At 34.2% G+C, this 18,122-nt stretch overlaps 2 protein-coding genes across 2 annotated transcripts; both read right to left on the bottom strand.

Annotated features, from left to right (window-relative positions):
• Window positions 1–326: 326 nt before the first annotated feature.
• LOC130747964 (21 kDa protein-like) lies at window positions 327–1,423 on the bottom strand. Its single transcript, XM_057601034.1, has one exon. It carries the CDS (start codon window positions 1,342–1,344, stop codon window positions 724–726), a length of 621 nt encoding a protein of 206 aa, XP_057457017.1. The 5' UTR covers window positions 1,345–1,423; the 3' UTR covers window positions 327–723.
• An 8,447-nt stretch (window positions 1,424–9,870) lies between these two features.
• Window positions 9,871–16,962, bottom strand: LOC130747963 (endoglucanase 8-like). Its single transcript, XM_057601033.1, has 8 exons — window positions 16,820–16,962; window positions 15,662–15,837; window positions 13,272–13,679; window positions 12,797–12,889; window positions 12,130–12,282; window positions 11,896–11,998; window positions 11,589–11,755; window positions 9,871–10,392 (listed from the first exon to the last, which is right to left on the bottom strand). Exons 1-8 carry the CDS (start codon window positions 16,932–16,934, stop codon window positions 10,066–10,068), a joined length of 1,542 nt encoding a protein of 513 aa, XP_057457016.1. The 5' UTR covers window positions 16,935–16,962; the 3' UTR covers window positions 9,871–10,065.
• Between the last annotated feature and the right edge of the window lie 1,160 nt (window positions 16,963–18,122).

Genomic DNA, 18,122 nt, shown 5'->3' with positions numbered 1-18,122 from the left:
CACACCCTTTCCTCCAATGGCATGAAAGCTAGAGATACTAGTCTCATTTATTCATGACCGTGACCTATAATTAAGCCACCCAATCTTAGCACAGATTTATATCTCAAAGTTTTAAACCATTAATCATTCTTGTTTTTATCCCGGAACCCAATCAGACAATCAGAAATTATGACTTGGCAATGTCCTATCCCATAAAAATATACAGACCGGAGGACAGTTTCACAACAATTACTATTTTCCCCAAGCTTTTGGAGAAAGAGTGAAAGACAGTTAATTTTTTTTTTTTTGCAAAGGACAGTCAATATGTTCACAGTTCACCAAAAAAATTTGCAGAAATTCAAAATCTTTATATAGCCATTGAACAACTTCACTCTGTATGTATCAATCATACAAGTAATTCATCAAAAAAATGACAAACTATAGAAGTGCAAAGTTCACTGGCCATGACATAAATCTCAACTAATTGCTATACATTTACAATCTTTCACACACTTAAAACTAGGTGGGCCAAATCACATAACTTGAGACTGCAACAGCAATGACACTAATCACACCCCAACTTAATTTGGCAGCTACAGCAAGAGACAAGAGAACTGGACTTCAATTGGCACATGTTTGGCTTCACAATTTGCACGGAACACGAGTCATGTTCACTCAGAAATTATAACAAACAACTTTTAGCCAGAAATGATTCTAGAGTATTTCACCGCGGAACCAATCACGCTAACCGCGGGAACTGGCTAGACGATTTATCAAAGCTAAAGCATTGCTAGTCAATTGAGCTGTCTGCACAACTCTAACTCTCACAGCAGACTTATCATCTTCATTCACAGCATCTTCACTCTGTTGTTGTTGGAACCCATCAGTGCAAGTGCTCTCATCTGTCAAAGCAGCACTCACCCAAGTCTGCACATCGCTCATCGTCATCTCAAAGTTCGAAGTCTTGAGATTACCCAACTCAGCAATTGACCTTCTGAGTTCATCCACCGAGTCACTCAGCACCTCCACGCAGTCCTGCATGGCAGCAACCTCTCTTGGCTTCATCCCCTGTTTCTTGGCCATTGTTGAAATCATAGCTGAGGTTGATTTCGCAGCTGCAAGAGTCACGTTCAGGGCTGTGCACGTTAATTGGAGGCGATCATTTTGGATGGACTCTGCGTGCTTCACTAGGGAGGCGAAGCAGAGCCTTGGGTAGGTTGTGGAACTGCAAGAGGTTTTGATGAACACTGTGCTGGCTTGTTGATATGGTTTTTCAGTGGCTTCTGTGGTGAAACTAAAACTGGAGGCAACGATTATGAGAAGGGTTGTGATGATGAGGTGCTTGGAAGAAGAAATGGCCTCCATTTTTTTTTTCCTTTTGCAATGTTAATTACTCTGTTTCTGTTTCACTTGATGTTTTGGTTTGGTGAGGAAAAATGTGGAAAGGAAAGTGACCTATATATAGGACTCAAAAACTTGCAATCGAGATTGCGACTATTTTTAATCAACACAACTTAACTTGCAAAGCATTAAAAAAATGCTTATATGACGGTTTAAATGGACACTAATAAAAAAAAGGTTATCAATACTCATTTTAACACTCTTTTATTAATTGATTTAAATTCATATGAGTTTCACTACATTGAAAATGAGACATGAATTTTTAGTAATGCTCACATGGATTTTAATCAATTAATAAAAGAGTATTATGTTAAAACAATTGCTAGCATCTTTCTTTTTATAATTATGTGGCTTTTTTATGAAATAATATTTTATATTTTTTTGTAGTAAAAAATATCTACAATCTGGATATATCCATCATATGTCTGTATTATTTTAAAATGAAAGTATATTCATCACTTGGGAAGATATATTATTTAAGAAGGATTTTTTTTAATAATTTTTCCTTTTCAAAACGTGACCCTAACTAAAAAGATCGGTTTTTATGAGAATTTGTCATCTGAGGAGGATGTAGTTATCCATGCAGGAATGAAATAAAGAGGCGCTGCAATAATTGAGACTAGTGGAAGTGGGGGGTTCTTCGGTCCCTTGATTTAAAGTTGAAATAGTGACTCTAGCATGTGGGTAGGGCATCCTTCTCTAAGCCCATTTGAGTGTGAGGTTGAAGATATTTTATTATAATTTATTTGTTTGAAGTTCGTTGATACTTCGTTGAGTCATGAATTGAGTACTTGTATATGTAAATATACATATAGAGTCGCTATTTCAATGTATATATTCAGTTTTTTTTTTTTAAATATACATATAGAATCGACATCCTTTCGAAATATGTGTTAGCAATGAGTCTCTTAATAGTTTTAATAGTTGAAAATGTTTGTGTAGGTTAAAAGCTACCACTACCATATACTATGTTTCTTGGGTGATCGTACCCCAATTTTATATATATTCAAATATCATTATTGTTATGAATTTGAGAGTAAGTATGAACACTGTGATATTAATATTTTCTAATGTAGATAAGAGGCTTCACATTTATTTACTTGATGTAAGTGTCATTTAGCGTTCTAATAATTATAATTTAATTATCCTGTAAAAAGTATGGGCAAGGTTTATTCTTATAGGAGTATTTTGTCTATATGTTTACGCATTTTTTTAATATTGGTGCTGGGTATACTTAGAACACGTTTGAATATAAAAAAGTAACTGAAACTCTTCTTAGATAAATTTCTATTCATCACATTGCTTAATTAATTTGTTTTTTTTTTTTACAAGTACCTTTCACCAAATGCAATATTGTTCGAACCGAAAATATTTATGTTATAGTGAGTTTAACTTTCTCCGAAGAGTTTTTTCCATTCACTGAACTTGGAATAGAGAGGTCTTACTTAAGGAGAATCAAACATGTACCACTTGTTGGGTTGAAGTACCCTTTGTACTTCTATTCAATACTCCCTCCGGTCCTATTTATAAGCATGAAAGAGAAGAAAAATCTTGGTCCTTTTTATAAGAACCAAATGAAAGTTTGAGCTATATTATTTAATTTTTTCCAATGATGCCCTTATTAATTCTAACTTGTAAAATGTGTCTCATTAATTATTCTCTCTCTTTTCCACTTTCCAACACTAATAACAAAGGGTAATTTTGGAAGTTCATTTTAATTTAAGACAAATTTAATGCATTTTATCTAGTTTAACTACATTTCTTAAACTATGTGAATTTTTTTTTTGTTGCTTATAAATAGGACCGGAGGGAGTATAATTTTATTGCCTACCAAAAAAAAATGTACCACTTGTTGGTATTTAAAAACACACTTTTTATAGAGTACATTTCTACCTCAGTGGTATTCATATATATATATATATATATATATGAATACCCACGTGGGGATTTTAAGTCATGTAGTTGTCTGCTATCTATCTGGTTTATAACTATCATGAACGTGCTAAAGGCCTTTATTTTAAAGCTTATGAGCCCTCTCGTACCCCTTAATTCGAATATTTAGGTTATGCTTCGTGTATTATGGTGGATAAAAAAAAATTAGTTCACAAGTTAAAAGCATATCTACAAATTAAATTTAGCACTTAATTAAAAAGTATATTGGAAATACCATATGTTAAATGTTAATTCTAAAAATATTATTCATAAGTGGACCAGTTTGTAATTAACATATCAAATTTTAACAATTTTCTGCATATATTTTAACATGATTTACTGTAGAATTGGAATTGATGTTAGCAAGACAAACAATAATTATTCATTGCAAGCGGAATGACTAGAGAACTGCACAAGATTTTTTTTTTTGTTTGTAAATATATATATATATATATATATATATGAAGATGGTGAAGTCATATCGATCTCCTAAGATGTGGATTTGATCGATGTGGGGGTGCATCAGTTCGTTTTCTTTGCCAATTATGTTGGAAACGTCACATTTTTCATTATGAATACGGTCCCCATATGGCCATATCACTAGCTCAAGTTGATTAAGGCAACTAAAATGCTCTTAACATGGGAAAAGATATCTTATATAATAATGTGCATTAATAAAATTAGGTCCTTGTTTACACCGATTTTTGGTAAACAAACAGAATCCAAAAGCAATTTAAGGACCGGATTCGGAGTCCTCTCTGGGTTCTTTAGTGAAGACGTTTTAAATGTCAAGGTCGGGTTTTTGTGAAGAACAGTATGAACAAAAGGGAAAAAATAGTAGAGGATCGAAAGGAAAAAGAGGAACAAAAAGTAAAAGGAAATCAAAATGGCAAAGGAAATGAAATTGCATTGAAAATTAAAGGTGAGAATCACAACACACTCTTAGTCTCTTTGTAGCCATATGTCACATGAGACTTGGAGGCATCCATTGAGAGTTTTGAGTAATTGTGTGAGTCTGAGTAATTTTACAATCAGATTTGCTACTTATAGAACTTGGAATGAAACTGCAACTAGATCCTACGGTAGAGATTAAATCCTAAAAAATAACTCCCTACACTAGAGCCATACACTTGGCATAATTACAAATAAAATAACTTGCAGCCACTTTTTCCACTACTCCACTTCAATAGCCAACTTGTAACTTCCACTTAAGCCACTAGTAACTTCCACTAACTTCTCTGGCAACTCCATCTTCGGGTAGTCTTGGATTTCTTCGACATTCTTCGCTGGATTGCTTTGATCTCTTTCTACCAAACTTAATACATGCCTTCAAATATATCTTACTTTCTTGTGCTTGGTCGAAGAGCTCCTTTCATGTGGCTTGACATTAACATGCTGCCATCAACATATAATTTCGACCAAGAAGCTAGACTTGCAGATCAAACAATGTTAGTTGCCTCGACCAAGAAGCTAGACTTGCAGATCAAACAATGCTAGTGGCAACTTGACTTTAACAATCCCATGTAGTAGCCAATCAGCAAACATGTACTTTCTTAAACTTCTAGATCTGACCCTTCCATTGCATATTGTTTTGATCACGTAAATGAAATCAAAGAACCATTAAATGACTGACATATATATGTTGGTCGAAAATACACCTTGTCGAATTAGACCAAATTGGTGAAGTCCCAATTTAACTTCCTTTGTCGAAATATTGGCCCAAGATATCCTTAATTACAATTTCGACCCCAGCAACTTCTACTAATTTGGCAGTAAAGTATAAATTACACTGAAACATGCCATGCATCCATGTACACCATATCTCAATGGCTAATTTCCAAACCTGTAAATTTTGGTGCTAACAGAGGCCCCCCAAAATGTTGTTTCTCGAAAGAAGTGAGAGGAATAACATTTTGAGATATATCACCAAAATTTTGAGCAAATACCTCATGGCCTTTTGCAGTCACCTAGCCATTTTTCTTTTGAAATTGCAACTCTCCATTTTGATTGCTACCTGCCACCAATAGTTTCATATTGTTTCTTTGGTCGAAACAGTGGTCTAACACCCCACAAATCTTGGTCGAAATATTGGGTTTAATAATAGCCAAAATCATTCCTCAAGCTTTATTCCCACTCAGATAACATCTTGACCCAACCAGTTTATACATATCTGAATTACAAGATTGAGACCACCAAAGACCAATATCTGAATTGGTTGATTGAAACTTTGAATGTTGTTTTTCGACCAATCATCAATATCACCTTCAACATGGTATATTGCTAGAGTATATGCCATTCTTTAAAATAATTCGACCAACTCCTTTAATACCTTCGATCTGGATAATTTGGAGCCCCTTGACACATTGCTCTCGAATTATCAATTTGGCAAAAGCATTGTTTCGAATGCTAAACCATGGCTGGGCAAATTAATTTTCAACACTTTTCACGTGGTCTCGAGAACCAACTCTTTTACGGCTTCGAAAGCCGTTAGATTTTATTTTCGGTCACATAGACCGTTTTTCGGCAATATGCCGAAATTCAAACTAAGGTGCTAGTACTTTAGCCAATTCCTTTTGAGTTTGAGGTCCTTGGCAAATTCTGGCTCCTTTTCACCATAACCTTCTGATAGTCACTTGTAACCTTCAATCCTTTGAAGGATTTTGCTGGAAATTTTCCTTTGCTCTCATCTTCATAAGTATAGGGAGACTTTGGCTTAAATTCAGCCATATTCACTTCATTCTCATCACTATCATTATCCTCATCAGATTGATCAATTTCATCTTGACCAATTTCTGGATTCTGAGTGGCTCTTATGCAAGAACTTTCTTCTCCTTGAAAAACTCCTTCAGGCTCGTATTTCTCAAGCCTTAGTTTCTCTACTCTTCTAACTTTGTGAGCCAATTGAGCCATATCTATGAACTCATCATTAACCAAGTTCTTTTTAATCGAATAGTCTAGGCCCCCAATAGCCATTTTTACTAATTCGAATTCAGGCACATGAGTAGAACATCTAGTTTCCATATGCCTAAATCGAATTAAGTAGTCATCTATTGACTCATTCGATTGTCTCTTAACATTAACCAAGTCCATTAATGTCACTTTGGTTTCTCCTCTAAAGAATTGCTCGTGAAAAGCCATCTCCAATTCATTCCAATTATGGATCGAATTAGGAGGTAGAGTAGTAAACCATGCGAAAGCATTTTTCGTCAAGGAACTTGGAAAATATTTCATTTTTAACAGTTCATTGTTAGCAAGATCACAAATTTCAAGTTGGTACCTTGCAATATGCTCAACAGTTGATTCACCTGTGTCTCCTGAAAATTTAGTAACTTTTGGAACCTTTCCTCCCCTTGGTAGTTCTGTTTGAAGAACTACTTCAGAAAACGGAGACGTGAAATTTGGACGATTGGCATATCCAACATTGAAACCATGATGATTTAGAACTTCTTCGACGGCATTGGCCACATTTTGTGGCCCCCCATAGTCATTTTGATTTCGATTAACTAAGACATTGTTGTCTAAATTCTGATCAAAATTCTGTGGCTGATTTTGGACTGGATTTTCTTGTCCATTCAGAACTTCGTTTGGACCAAAATTCTGATCTTGAGGCAAATTTTGAGGCTCATTTTGACTAAAATTCTGAACTTCATGTTGAGTAAAATTTAGAGGCACACTTTGACCATAATCAGCAACTTGCTGGAACGTTTGGTTCAAAGGCGGTGCTCCAAAAACATCAGCAATTCGACACAATTGTCGAGTCAAGTGTTGAGTATTTTGAATGAGAGGATTAAGCATAGTTGACATCTGTTGTGTCAACATGTTCACCATGTTGTACTTACTCTCATCAATTTGTTGCCTAATTAATTGTAAATCAATATTAGTGGTTGAATTTGAAGGAAATAAATTCATTGAACCACTTTGAATTAAAGGCATGGTCATTCCCAATGTGTTGAACTGGGTATGTTCTTGACCATTTTGATTTGCTCTCTGCCCAGAATTTTCATAAATGGCATCCTTTATTATTTTGCCATAAGACATTTTCTCAAAATTCTTTGCTTCCCAAATTGAAATCAAAAGGACCAGTATGTTGAATCCAAATTTCAATTCAAAGGCTAAATATATAACTCCACTGGTAATACGTATTGTATATCCAATTGGAAGTAATATTAAGTGCACGAACAAAATCTAGTCACAGTCACTATGGTCTTGATATTTGAATCCACCTCCAATAGACTCAAGACCAAATTTAAATGACACTTTAAAACTTAGTTTTCACTAAAATGGTCCCACTGGGCGTGCCAATTTGTTTACACCGATTTTTGGTAAACAAACAGAATCCAAAAGCAATTTAAGGACCGGATTCGGAGTCCTCTCTGGGTTCTTTAGTGAAGACGTTTTAAATGTCAAGGTCGGGTTTTTGTGAAGAACAGTATGAACAAAAGGGAAAAAATAGTAGAGGATCGAAAGGAAAAAGAGGAACAAAAAGTAAAAGGAAATCAAAATGGCAAAGGAAATGAAATTGCATTGAAAATTAAAGGTGAGAATCACAGCACACTCTTAGTCTCTTTGTAGCCATATGTCACATGAGACTTGGAGGCATCCATTGAGAGTTTTGAGTAATTGTGTGAGTCTGAGTAATTTTACAATCAGATTTGCTACTTATAGAACTTAGAATGAAACTGCAACTAGATCCTACGGTAGAGATTAAATCCTAAAAAATAACTCCCTACACTAGAGCCATACACTTGGCATAATTACAAATAAAATAACTTGCAGCCACTTTTTCCACTACTCCACTTCAATAGCCAACTTGTAACTTCCACTTAAGCCACTAGTAACTTCCACTAACTTCTCTGGCAACTCCATCTTCGGGTAGTCTTGGATTTCTTCGACATTCTTCGCTGGATTGCTTTGATCTCTTTCTACCAAACTTAATACATGCCTTCAAATATATCTTACTTTCTTGTGCTTGGTCGAAGAGCTCCTTTCATGTGGCTTGACATTAACATGCTGCCATCAACATATAATTTCGACCAAGAAGCTAGACTTGCAGATCAAACAATGCTAGTGGCAACTTGACTTTAACAATCCCATGTAGTAGCCAATCAGCAAACATGTACTTTCTTAAACTTCTAGATCTGACCCTTCCATTGCATATTGTTTTGATCACGTAAATGAAATCAAAGAACCATTAAATGGCTGACATATATATGTTGGTCGAAAATACACCTTGTCGAATTAGACCAAATTGGTGAAGTCCCAATTTAACTTCCTTTGTCGAAATATTGGCCCAAGATATCCTTAATTACAATTTCGACCCCAACAACTTCTACTAATTTGGCAGTAAAGTATAAATTACACTGAAACATGCCATGCATCCATGTACACCATATCTCAATGGCTAATTTCCAAACCTGTAAATTTTGGTGCTAACAGGCCTAGTATATCTTTTCTTGTGGCTACAAAATTAGGATCAATATCTTTTTGTGGTCACAAAATTAGCTAGGATCTATTTCTAGATACACGTTCATTCAAAAGAAGTGGCTCCTATAGTTGCAAGAGCCTTTTGCTTTCTCTCTTCTTATGCGGATGGTAGTGATTTGATAGCTCAAGTCTCCAACCGATGAAGCCATTATTAGCAAGTTGATATACAGTTACCAAGTTGGTTTACGGTTGATAAGTTGCCCAATTTTGAAGCTTTTGGCACTCTGCTAACCTCTTTACATGCTTAGTAGGTTTCCGGTTATTTCTTAATAATCTCTTCTATTTATCGTATTCATTTTGATATTGCTCATTTATCTCTCTCTATTTATCATAACTCATGAAGGGATGAGATGGGTTGGTAAATTAGTAAATCACTTCAATTGGCAACGGGGATTGAATGTGTGGGAAGAACTCTTGGATTCGATTCCCACACAATACATTATGAAGGATGAATGATGAGTTTTAACTGTGATTAAATCCCGAATCCAGCAGCATTCAAATGGTGACCGATACCGGATGTTTATACCAAAAAGAAAAAAATTAGTAAACCACTTCAATTTTGATATGAATATATGATCGAACATGATTTGGGCCTGTAGTGCATGCACTGACTTGAATGGGTCAGGAATTAGCCCAAATGAGTCAGGTAGTCTGAGTTGAACTGATCTTCTAGTTGGTTAAGTGATCCTTGCATTGGGCCCAAAATATCCATTGGATCATGACAGATGTATTGGGTTCGCTTTGGATATTCTACTCTCCCGACGTGGTTCAGGCTTGGTTTAGATCCCTTTTTGCCTACTCTCAGCACAGTGTTAAAAGAGATCATGTTTTGAGAAATATTATTAATATTCAAGCTTTTAGAAAATAAAATTAGTATTCCAATGTCCTAGCCAAGTAAGGTTGTACTAGAAAATCTAATCAATAGTCTTCATGCTAAATCTAGTACTTACTTGCTTTAGAGGTTTGTATGTTCTTCAATATACGTACAACCATATCAATAATAATGTAACCTAGTACCCCTTATATTTCATCTTTGCTTATAAAAAAAATGGATATGAATAATAATCCTTGAAATTTTGACAAGAAAAATAAAACATTTGTATTGGGTATTGTTCGTAGATATTACAATGTACAAGTTAATTTGGCATAATGATACAATTTTTATCTCAATTAGCGTCCTATGCAGTGTCATGGCTGTCATTTTTTTCTTTTTTTCCCATATAAACCAAGGCTTTATACTATAGTAAAATACCTAATTAAGTTTTGACATTAAGATGGATATGATTTGAAGTAAGCCAAAACACCCACAAGTGGTGCATTGATATATGTTGTAGGTTCTGAATGCACAAAATCAGTTCGAGAATCTTCATACGAATCTGTGATATCTGGCCCCCCTACGACAGCTCCTATAAGCAAGTTAGGGTTTGAGTATTGACTTTGAAAATAAGGGGATCCTCCTTCGCAACCAACGTAGCCAGGGTGCTGATCTACAGATGGTAGTGATGATGCACGATGATGTATTCTTTGAGGAAACTTTGATCCATATCCTACCATGTATGACATATTCAATGGGTTGGTTCCTAGTATGTAATCCACCTGCATTTATAAGAACATGGAGATACAAATCGAGAATTAGTAGTCTAAATATTTTCTAGATCATCAAGAACTTATTCAAAAAAAATATTTTCATATTTAAAACTCACCTTTTTGTGCGGAGAGCTTGCATAATTACAACAGATAATGAATATTAAGGTGTAGTTAGGTTTTAAGGTCTTCATTAACTTGGATTTACATTTACACATTTAGTATACTGTCGGGAAAAAAAATATTAAAACAATATATATCTTGGTATCAGGTTGGTTCGGATGAATGCGTTTGCGAACGTGCATGATACCCTCCTAGCTTGGTTGGATCACATGCAAATTCATCCAATTAGTCAATTAGACCTTTTTGCCTAACCAATCCACGCTTTTGCAATCGGGCCGAGACGAATTGGGCAGGTTGATCGGGACTACCCGACCATGTGCACCCCTAACTATGTAGGTTCCACCTTCGCCTCTCATCTTCCTGGCTTCTCCACTCATCTTCGTCATCTCCTTCCTTACGAAGAACTCTTTTTCTCGGTCAGGCCTCTATATCTCTCATTCTTTCTCTCCCATCCTATACTCTCCCCTTTATCCTTTTTTCTCGCCATTCTCCGGTCTTTAGGTGTTTTTCCCATATGCGGGGCGATGACTCAACCACCTCCTAGTCCCCTCCACCATCTTTGATTACGTAGGAGCAACATTAAGGTTAAAGGAGCCTTAAATGTATGGAATTTTGTTTTAGACAAAAGTTCTTAAAATCTTGAAGGGTCATCAACAATATAATTAGCCCAACCTAATATTGACCCCAAATCGAATTAAACCGCTCGAGTCACCAACACAACCGGCTTAACCCCCACATGAGTAAACCAAAAACCCCACCAAACGACTATAGTCTTATTTTTCACTCTATCAGTGTGCTTCGGGTGTGCTATTTCATGAGCGATCCAACACATGAATACGTTAAAAAAAATAACATGAATACGTTAAAACTTATTTCCCTTAACTTTTTTCATTACAATTTGGAATTTTTTACTCTTTCTTCTTGTGAAGTGAAAGATTCATTTAAAAGAAGTTAAATCTAACTGATTATTGTTCTTATTTAACTTGTGTCTAACTCATACCCGACTCCCAGCAATTAGCATCATATTATGCCATTATTTGGTAAATCACATCTATTCTATTTCATGATGTAAAAATTATATTTACCTGGCCTTTTGCTAATTGTTTAAGTCGCCTTGGAGAAGCAAAAACATTACCGCCACAGTCAATCTCTTTTTTGACTTTATTCAAATAGCGAGCATAAACAAGAAAAAGAAATGAGAGTGTTGTTGCATGTTGCAAGTTACTCCCACCATTCTTGAATAATAGCCCACCTAATTTCAAAATTGTTTAGATCATCAATCATCACTTACAAAATACCAAGCAACAACAATGAAAATTTTGAATTCATGAAAACACACTGATTTTGAAAAATCCAAAGTTTCATTACTAGAATTATGGATAGTTAAGTTACCTCGAGAGTATGAAACTGATACTGAAGGTGATTCAGGTAGCACAGAGCAGATAAACTTGTCAGCATTGAGGATAAATGAGTTAGGAGAGCTACTCATTAGAAGCTGCAAGTGATAATTAAAAAAGAAAAAATTGTCAGCCAGAACAAAAACATTAATATGATGTTAGAAAAAATGTGAATATATGGAAATGGAATGAATGAAGGTTAAAATAAGACAGTTATATTTAAATATACCTTTGATACGAGCACGTTGATACCAGCATCCTTTGAGTCCCATCCAAATTCACCAAAGTTTTTCACATTATGAATGTTTTGCTTAATGTAATTCCAGTAAAAAGGGAGCTTAGTAGCCTTGAACAACCATGCTGCTCCCCAGACCAATTCGTCCTATTATATATTGATAAGCCACTTTAAATCTAATTTTATAAATGTAAAATTTGACTATTTTTGTAAAATCAGAATGCATGTTTTAAATTCGTTGAATTTTCACATTGAATCAAAATCAATTTTGAGTCAAGTGGAGAGGATAAAATTATTCATAATCACTTCTGTAGAGCAGAGTTGCTTCTTGGTGAGTTCAATGCAGATCCAAACATGCTATTCTAATAGCTAGCATATGACGATTTGCAAAATTTAACAAGAATCATTTTCTTTATTTGATATTTAAATTTTTAGCACCGCTTTTCCTTATGGGCTCATGGCCAATTTTCACTTAGCAGTTGCTTAGATTTAAAACAAAAATCACACTTGTATAAATCAAACAAACTTGGATAAAAAGTGTTCTCATTCAATTGAAATAACCAGATCATACATGTAACCACAAGTGTCTCCTTGAATTACAAATTTAAGAATGAAAAAAAACTAATCAAATTAATCAATGAACCAAGACTAGTCTTGATACCTGGTAGCCACTATAATCACAATAGAATGGGCATACCCAGTGTCCGATGCTGTCATTGTATGATCCTCTGTACTTATCTGCAAAGTCAAAAACCTAATTCCACAAAATACCAAAGACAAGTGAGTTAGCTACAAGTTTATGTAGTATGGTACATATACTTACATACATAGGAAAATGATTTATAAACCACTCAGCACAGTGGTGACATTCGATCAACATATGCAGGTTCTAGCGGTCTAAATCCGCCTATAATATGTAAAGTTATAAAACTGCTTTCAAAAACTAATTTTTCCATTATATTCTATAAAATATGTTCTAGAAACTAAATTTCGGAATATATTTTTACAAATTACATTCCGAAAATTAGTTTCTAACAAATGTGTAACAATGCACACGCAGCCAAGACCGTCGGAAGTCGTGGATGTCGATTGAATATCAATCTCACCAGAGTCCAATCCCACGACCTATTACATACCATTATAGCCCTTTGGAGAAGCCTTCTCGAATAACCAAGATGATATTTTCTGTAGACAATGGAAGAGGCTGCAAGTGCTGCTGCTATTTCAGCTGAGACTTCCGAGCCAGGGTAGTCCTTGCTAACAGCATAGGCAGTTCTAGGTGTGTCCATGTCTTCAGGTCTCTCCCAGCAATTATGATCACTATATGGGTCACCAACCACTGCAAACACAAGCCCAGGGGTGCTTGTGGCTTTTAGGAAATAATCTGTGGCCCAACGAATCGAGTCCAGTGCGTGTTTGAGATCTGGGCCCATTAATTTTCCAAACTCAATCACACTCCAGGCCAGCATGGTTGTTGAAAATGCCATTGGAAAGTTGAATTTTACATTGTCACCAGCATCGTAGTAACCACCAACCAAGTCAACCTATTCAGTAGTAGATGCCCAAATTTAAAAATCATGTTCTTAATTACAAAGTTGTGTAAAAAAGACAACATAAAAAGTACTTTTGAAAGTAAAGAGCATTTCCATGTTTTATATTTAATTTAAGAACACTTCAAAAGCTAAATTGGATATCTACTAAGTCATTTTTAACTTATAAGACAAAATGAATATGTTATTACAACATGTTCATGGAAGTGTATTTAAGAACCCATAGAGTTGTAGGTCTTCGTTTTGCATGAGGCTGGTGTCATTTAAAAGAAGTTCTTGTCATCTACAATTTGATAAGGGAGATCAAAACATAATTTTAATGTTTAAATAGTTAAAAAACAAGTCAAAGTTAATAAGAAAAATTGAAATTTTACAATAAAGTCAACTATCAATCAAATGTTTTTAGTCCCACATTGTCAAAATTTATTCACTCTTCATTCTCCTTCCCTTATATAATGGGAGTTTCTTCTCAGGCTTTATCATCTAAGAAAATATTGGACTATAATCCAATACTAACATATCTGTTTGAGTGTTTTGGGTTATATATGTCAAGATGCAAAGTCCTAAATTAAATTTTTTTACATGTGCATTTTAGATACGTCAAAATTTTGTGAGACATATGCCTTCGAGATAATTTTTCGCCTCATTTTTTCTTTGTTTTTATTATATTACTTTATATTTTATATTAGTTTATTTTTTATGTGGTCTTTTTTCCCCTTCTATTTTGTAAATATTTGTTTAGCTGTAAATATTTTTTAATATTCTGTGAATATTTTTTAGTCAATTTCCTGTAAATATAGTTCTATGTATTTAATTATAATTATGAAAAATATCCGAAAAATATGTTATATTTACTCTTAATTACCTGAAAATTCCAAAAAGTATGGTTTAATTTTCAAAGTAAATTAGTAAAAGTTCTTCAAAATACAAATTATCTTTTTTCAAGGTCACACAAATTATCATGATCATAATGTCATTAAACTCTCTAGCACTACATAAGGCTCGAGTCCTTCAATAGAGCTGTATAGGAGCGAGAATACCTCAACAATTCTAAAATCTCTTCAACATTAAATCATTTTTAAAAGGAAATAAAATATTTTCAAATTTAAAAATATTAACAAATGAAAAGTCAATTTATACCTTCAGAACTACATGACATTGAAGAATACATCAGGCCAATTTTTATACATTTTCAAGCCCAAATTGCAAAAATATTTTTTTCTCCTCTTTGACAATTCTTTTTTTGTAAATATTAAATAATAAAAAGCATAAAAATAAATTCTTATATTTTTTGTAAAATGAATACTTTTTAGTTATTGAATTTTAATCAGATCTACATGTTTTTACAGACGTTGTAGGATGCCACATTCTATACTCCTAAAGGACTTCTGTATCTAGATTTTATGGGCAAGGTTAGTTCTCTAATTATTTTGATGACTCCAATCTCCCTAAATTGGTGGTGATCCCATATTATATTTTTTGTTCATTTCTTTGAGTTTTTTCATGGTCGCATTGTGGTTCCGGTTGTGACAAATCAACACACAAAAGGTTATAATCAATTTACTTCTTCCCCAAAAGCTAACACCCAATCTCAGATGAGTCAACTAATTTCCATAAATTGATTTCCCTAATTTAACTCTCATATATATTAAATTAGACACATCTGTTAACCATATATGCCCTTCTATGGTAATGAATAACTTTTGTGAATACCCTTTGAGTGCCGTAAAAGTTAAAACTAAAAAAGTCAGTTTTGCTTTGATTTTTCTTTCTTGTTTTCCTCAAACACTCCTTATAATTAATTCAAAACATTACACTAAATGAATTCTTTCGGCAACTGATTATATAATCATATCCAAAAGAATCAAACACGCAATAGATGTTTAAAATGTAAATGAGCCATGGTGGAGTTAACTAGTCAGACATAAAAAATTAGAAATTTTAGGAGCAGAAAAATGAGTTCAAAGATTAGTTACTTGATCAAAGAATCGAGTATCAGCAAGTTGAAAGCCATCTTGAAGCGCAGAGTCCTTTCTCCAAGTCATCCTCTGAGTTGGTGGCAACTTCCCTGACCTCTGCCCTTCAAAGAACAAGATGCTCTTTGACAATGCTTCCCCATAATTATGCTGCTGCGAATTTCCCCTGCTTCTCTCTGTTACACACAACAGAGTACCCACCACTATCATCACCAACAACCTTTGTGCCAAACCCATCAAATTCATGATGCAAATCAAGCCTAATTAAGATTCTAGTTTATCCACTTAGTACTTAATTTGCTAGGAAAATGAGACTTGTGAAAGAGGAGTATAAATAATCATATAATGATGCTTAATTATGGGCCTGGAATAAGGAATTGGTGAAGCGTACGGACTATATGCATGAATATATTCAAGAAATTGGATCATAAGGAATTGTATTTGGGAAGCGTACGGATGATGTTTCCCTTGAAAAGCAATTAAGCAATTTCACAAGAGAAAGAAAAAGAAACAGAAGAGAGAGAGAGTGTTTGTTACGGAGGAGGCTTTGGGGTGCCAATGTATCTCATATATGAAGTAGGTGAATTTTAGTTCAAAAGCATTGGATTCATGTTTGCCAATATTGTAGGTTACTCGTTGCTTAAATAGCATCCTACTTGAGAATTTCTGAATTGCACATTGTTTGTTGTTATAAGATGATTAGCGTGATAGCTAGAGAAACGGAGAGAAAAATACTATTGTAGAAGAAGGTGTTACATGAATAATATATACAACTAGTACTATACTTAAATGGGACAACCCCTACTTAAATTGACAAATCAAAAGATTCAAAACAAATCTCACATAACATTAGTTAATGTTCAGTAGACAAGCAACAATTTGGAAAAGGCACAAATTTGCAACGGTGAAATTGTGGCCCTATCGCTCAAGTAATCAATTGAACTAAACTTATTTAGAAGTTTCCAATGTCAAATTTTCCTATTATATATTGACCCAGTCCACCGCAAGGGAAAAGTGGTTTTCAATTACTACTGCATTTGAGATTTTAAAGTGTTGGCAGAATTCTAATGCATGATGAATTGTTGAAACCAAGCATGCCTAAAGTCTTTTGCAAAAACAGCTAATTATATCTTTTGCAAAAACAATTTGTAAAATCACCATTAATGTTTCTCAAGACAACCCCAATGCCACTCTCATTGTTCCCTTTGGATGCGCATTCGACAGTGAATTTGAAAACATTTGCATGAGGAGAAAACCCTGGGTTCATAATCATACCAACACACACTGTTCACTGTCTTTCCCTCTCTATATATAGGATATGAGATACAGAAGAAAGAAGCACTAAGAAAAATCATCTTCCCACCACAGAGAAGACCTCTCCTCTTCACCCATGCATCCTCCACGCCTGTCTCTCTCTAACTCTGCTTTTACGCTTTCCCCCTTTGCCCTTTTCTCTGTACTAATTTGTTTTAGTGTGTGTTGGGCTCAGTCCAATATGTTCAATAATGTTTTTCTTTCCCACTATTGGTGTGTGTTAATTTGATCTATGTGATAATTAGTCTTATTTGATTTGTTTCTATTTTTTGACAAAAAAAAAAGATTTGTTTCTATTTCACATGTATTTACTTGTCCTGATTTGTTCTAAACTAATTTTTAGAAGTAGTTTTCCTCTTGTAAGAAAAATTAGTTTTAAATTAAATAGTTTTACTGTATTTATTTATTTTTATAAGCAAAGTTTGCATTAATGGGACTCGCTTATTAAAACTGAAAAGATTAATGTCACTTATGTTGCCCCGTTTTTTAATCAAATATATTTGGAATTGTAGCCAACACTCCTCACCTAACCCAAGAAATTTTTCTACACATCGATTGCCGCAATATCCGTCAATTTTTAAATTGATGAACTCAGGAATTCATTAATGTAAAAGTTGACTGGAATTGTAGGCGTCGAGTTGTTGTAATATTTCTTAGTTGGAGTGAAAAACGCTTGACACAATTCATGATAAATTTGGTTAAAGAATTTTATTGCTACAATATAAACTACCTTAATCTTTTCAATTCTAATGAGTAGGTCCGACCCAACACTAAATGAGGCTCAAGGCAAACTTTGAAGTGAAGCATTTTTACCTAAAAAAATATTTCTTTATTAAAACTTTTTACATAATTCAAGTTTTTTTAGATGCAAAATCAAACGTGGGATGAAGTATTTTTTTTTTTTTTTTATGGAGACTATTGGACTTGATTTTTTTTAACTGAGGCCTTGATTGTTATTTGAAGCTTTCTTTATAAAAAGATAATTGGACTTATCGCATGAATAAAAGATCTATTTTACTTAGTGAATTATTTTAGGTCTAAATCCTTTGTTTGGGCCATATGAGCTTTGGTCGGGCACTGCTAATGAGCAAGTGATCGAGTGCATGAACTAACCATGAGAGGATCAATGAGATATGTTATTGTATCA

The sequence above is a fragment of the Lotus japonicus genome, chromosome 3 (assembly GCF_012489685.1).
Source record: "Lotus japonicus ecotype B-129 chromosome 3, LjGifu_v1.2".
Lineage (NCBI taxonomy): Eukaryota > Viridiplantae > Streptophyta > Magnoliopsida > Fabales > Fabaceae > Lotus > Lotus japonicus.
This window is presented reverse-complemented; position numbering and strand designations above follow the sequence as displayed.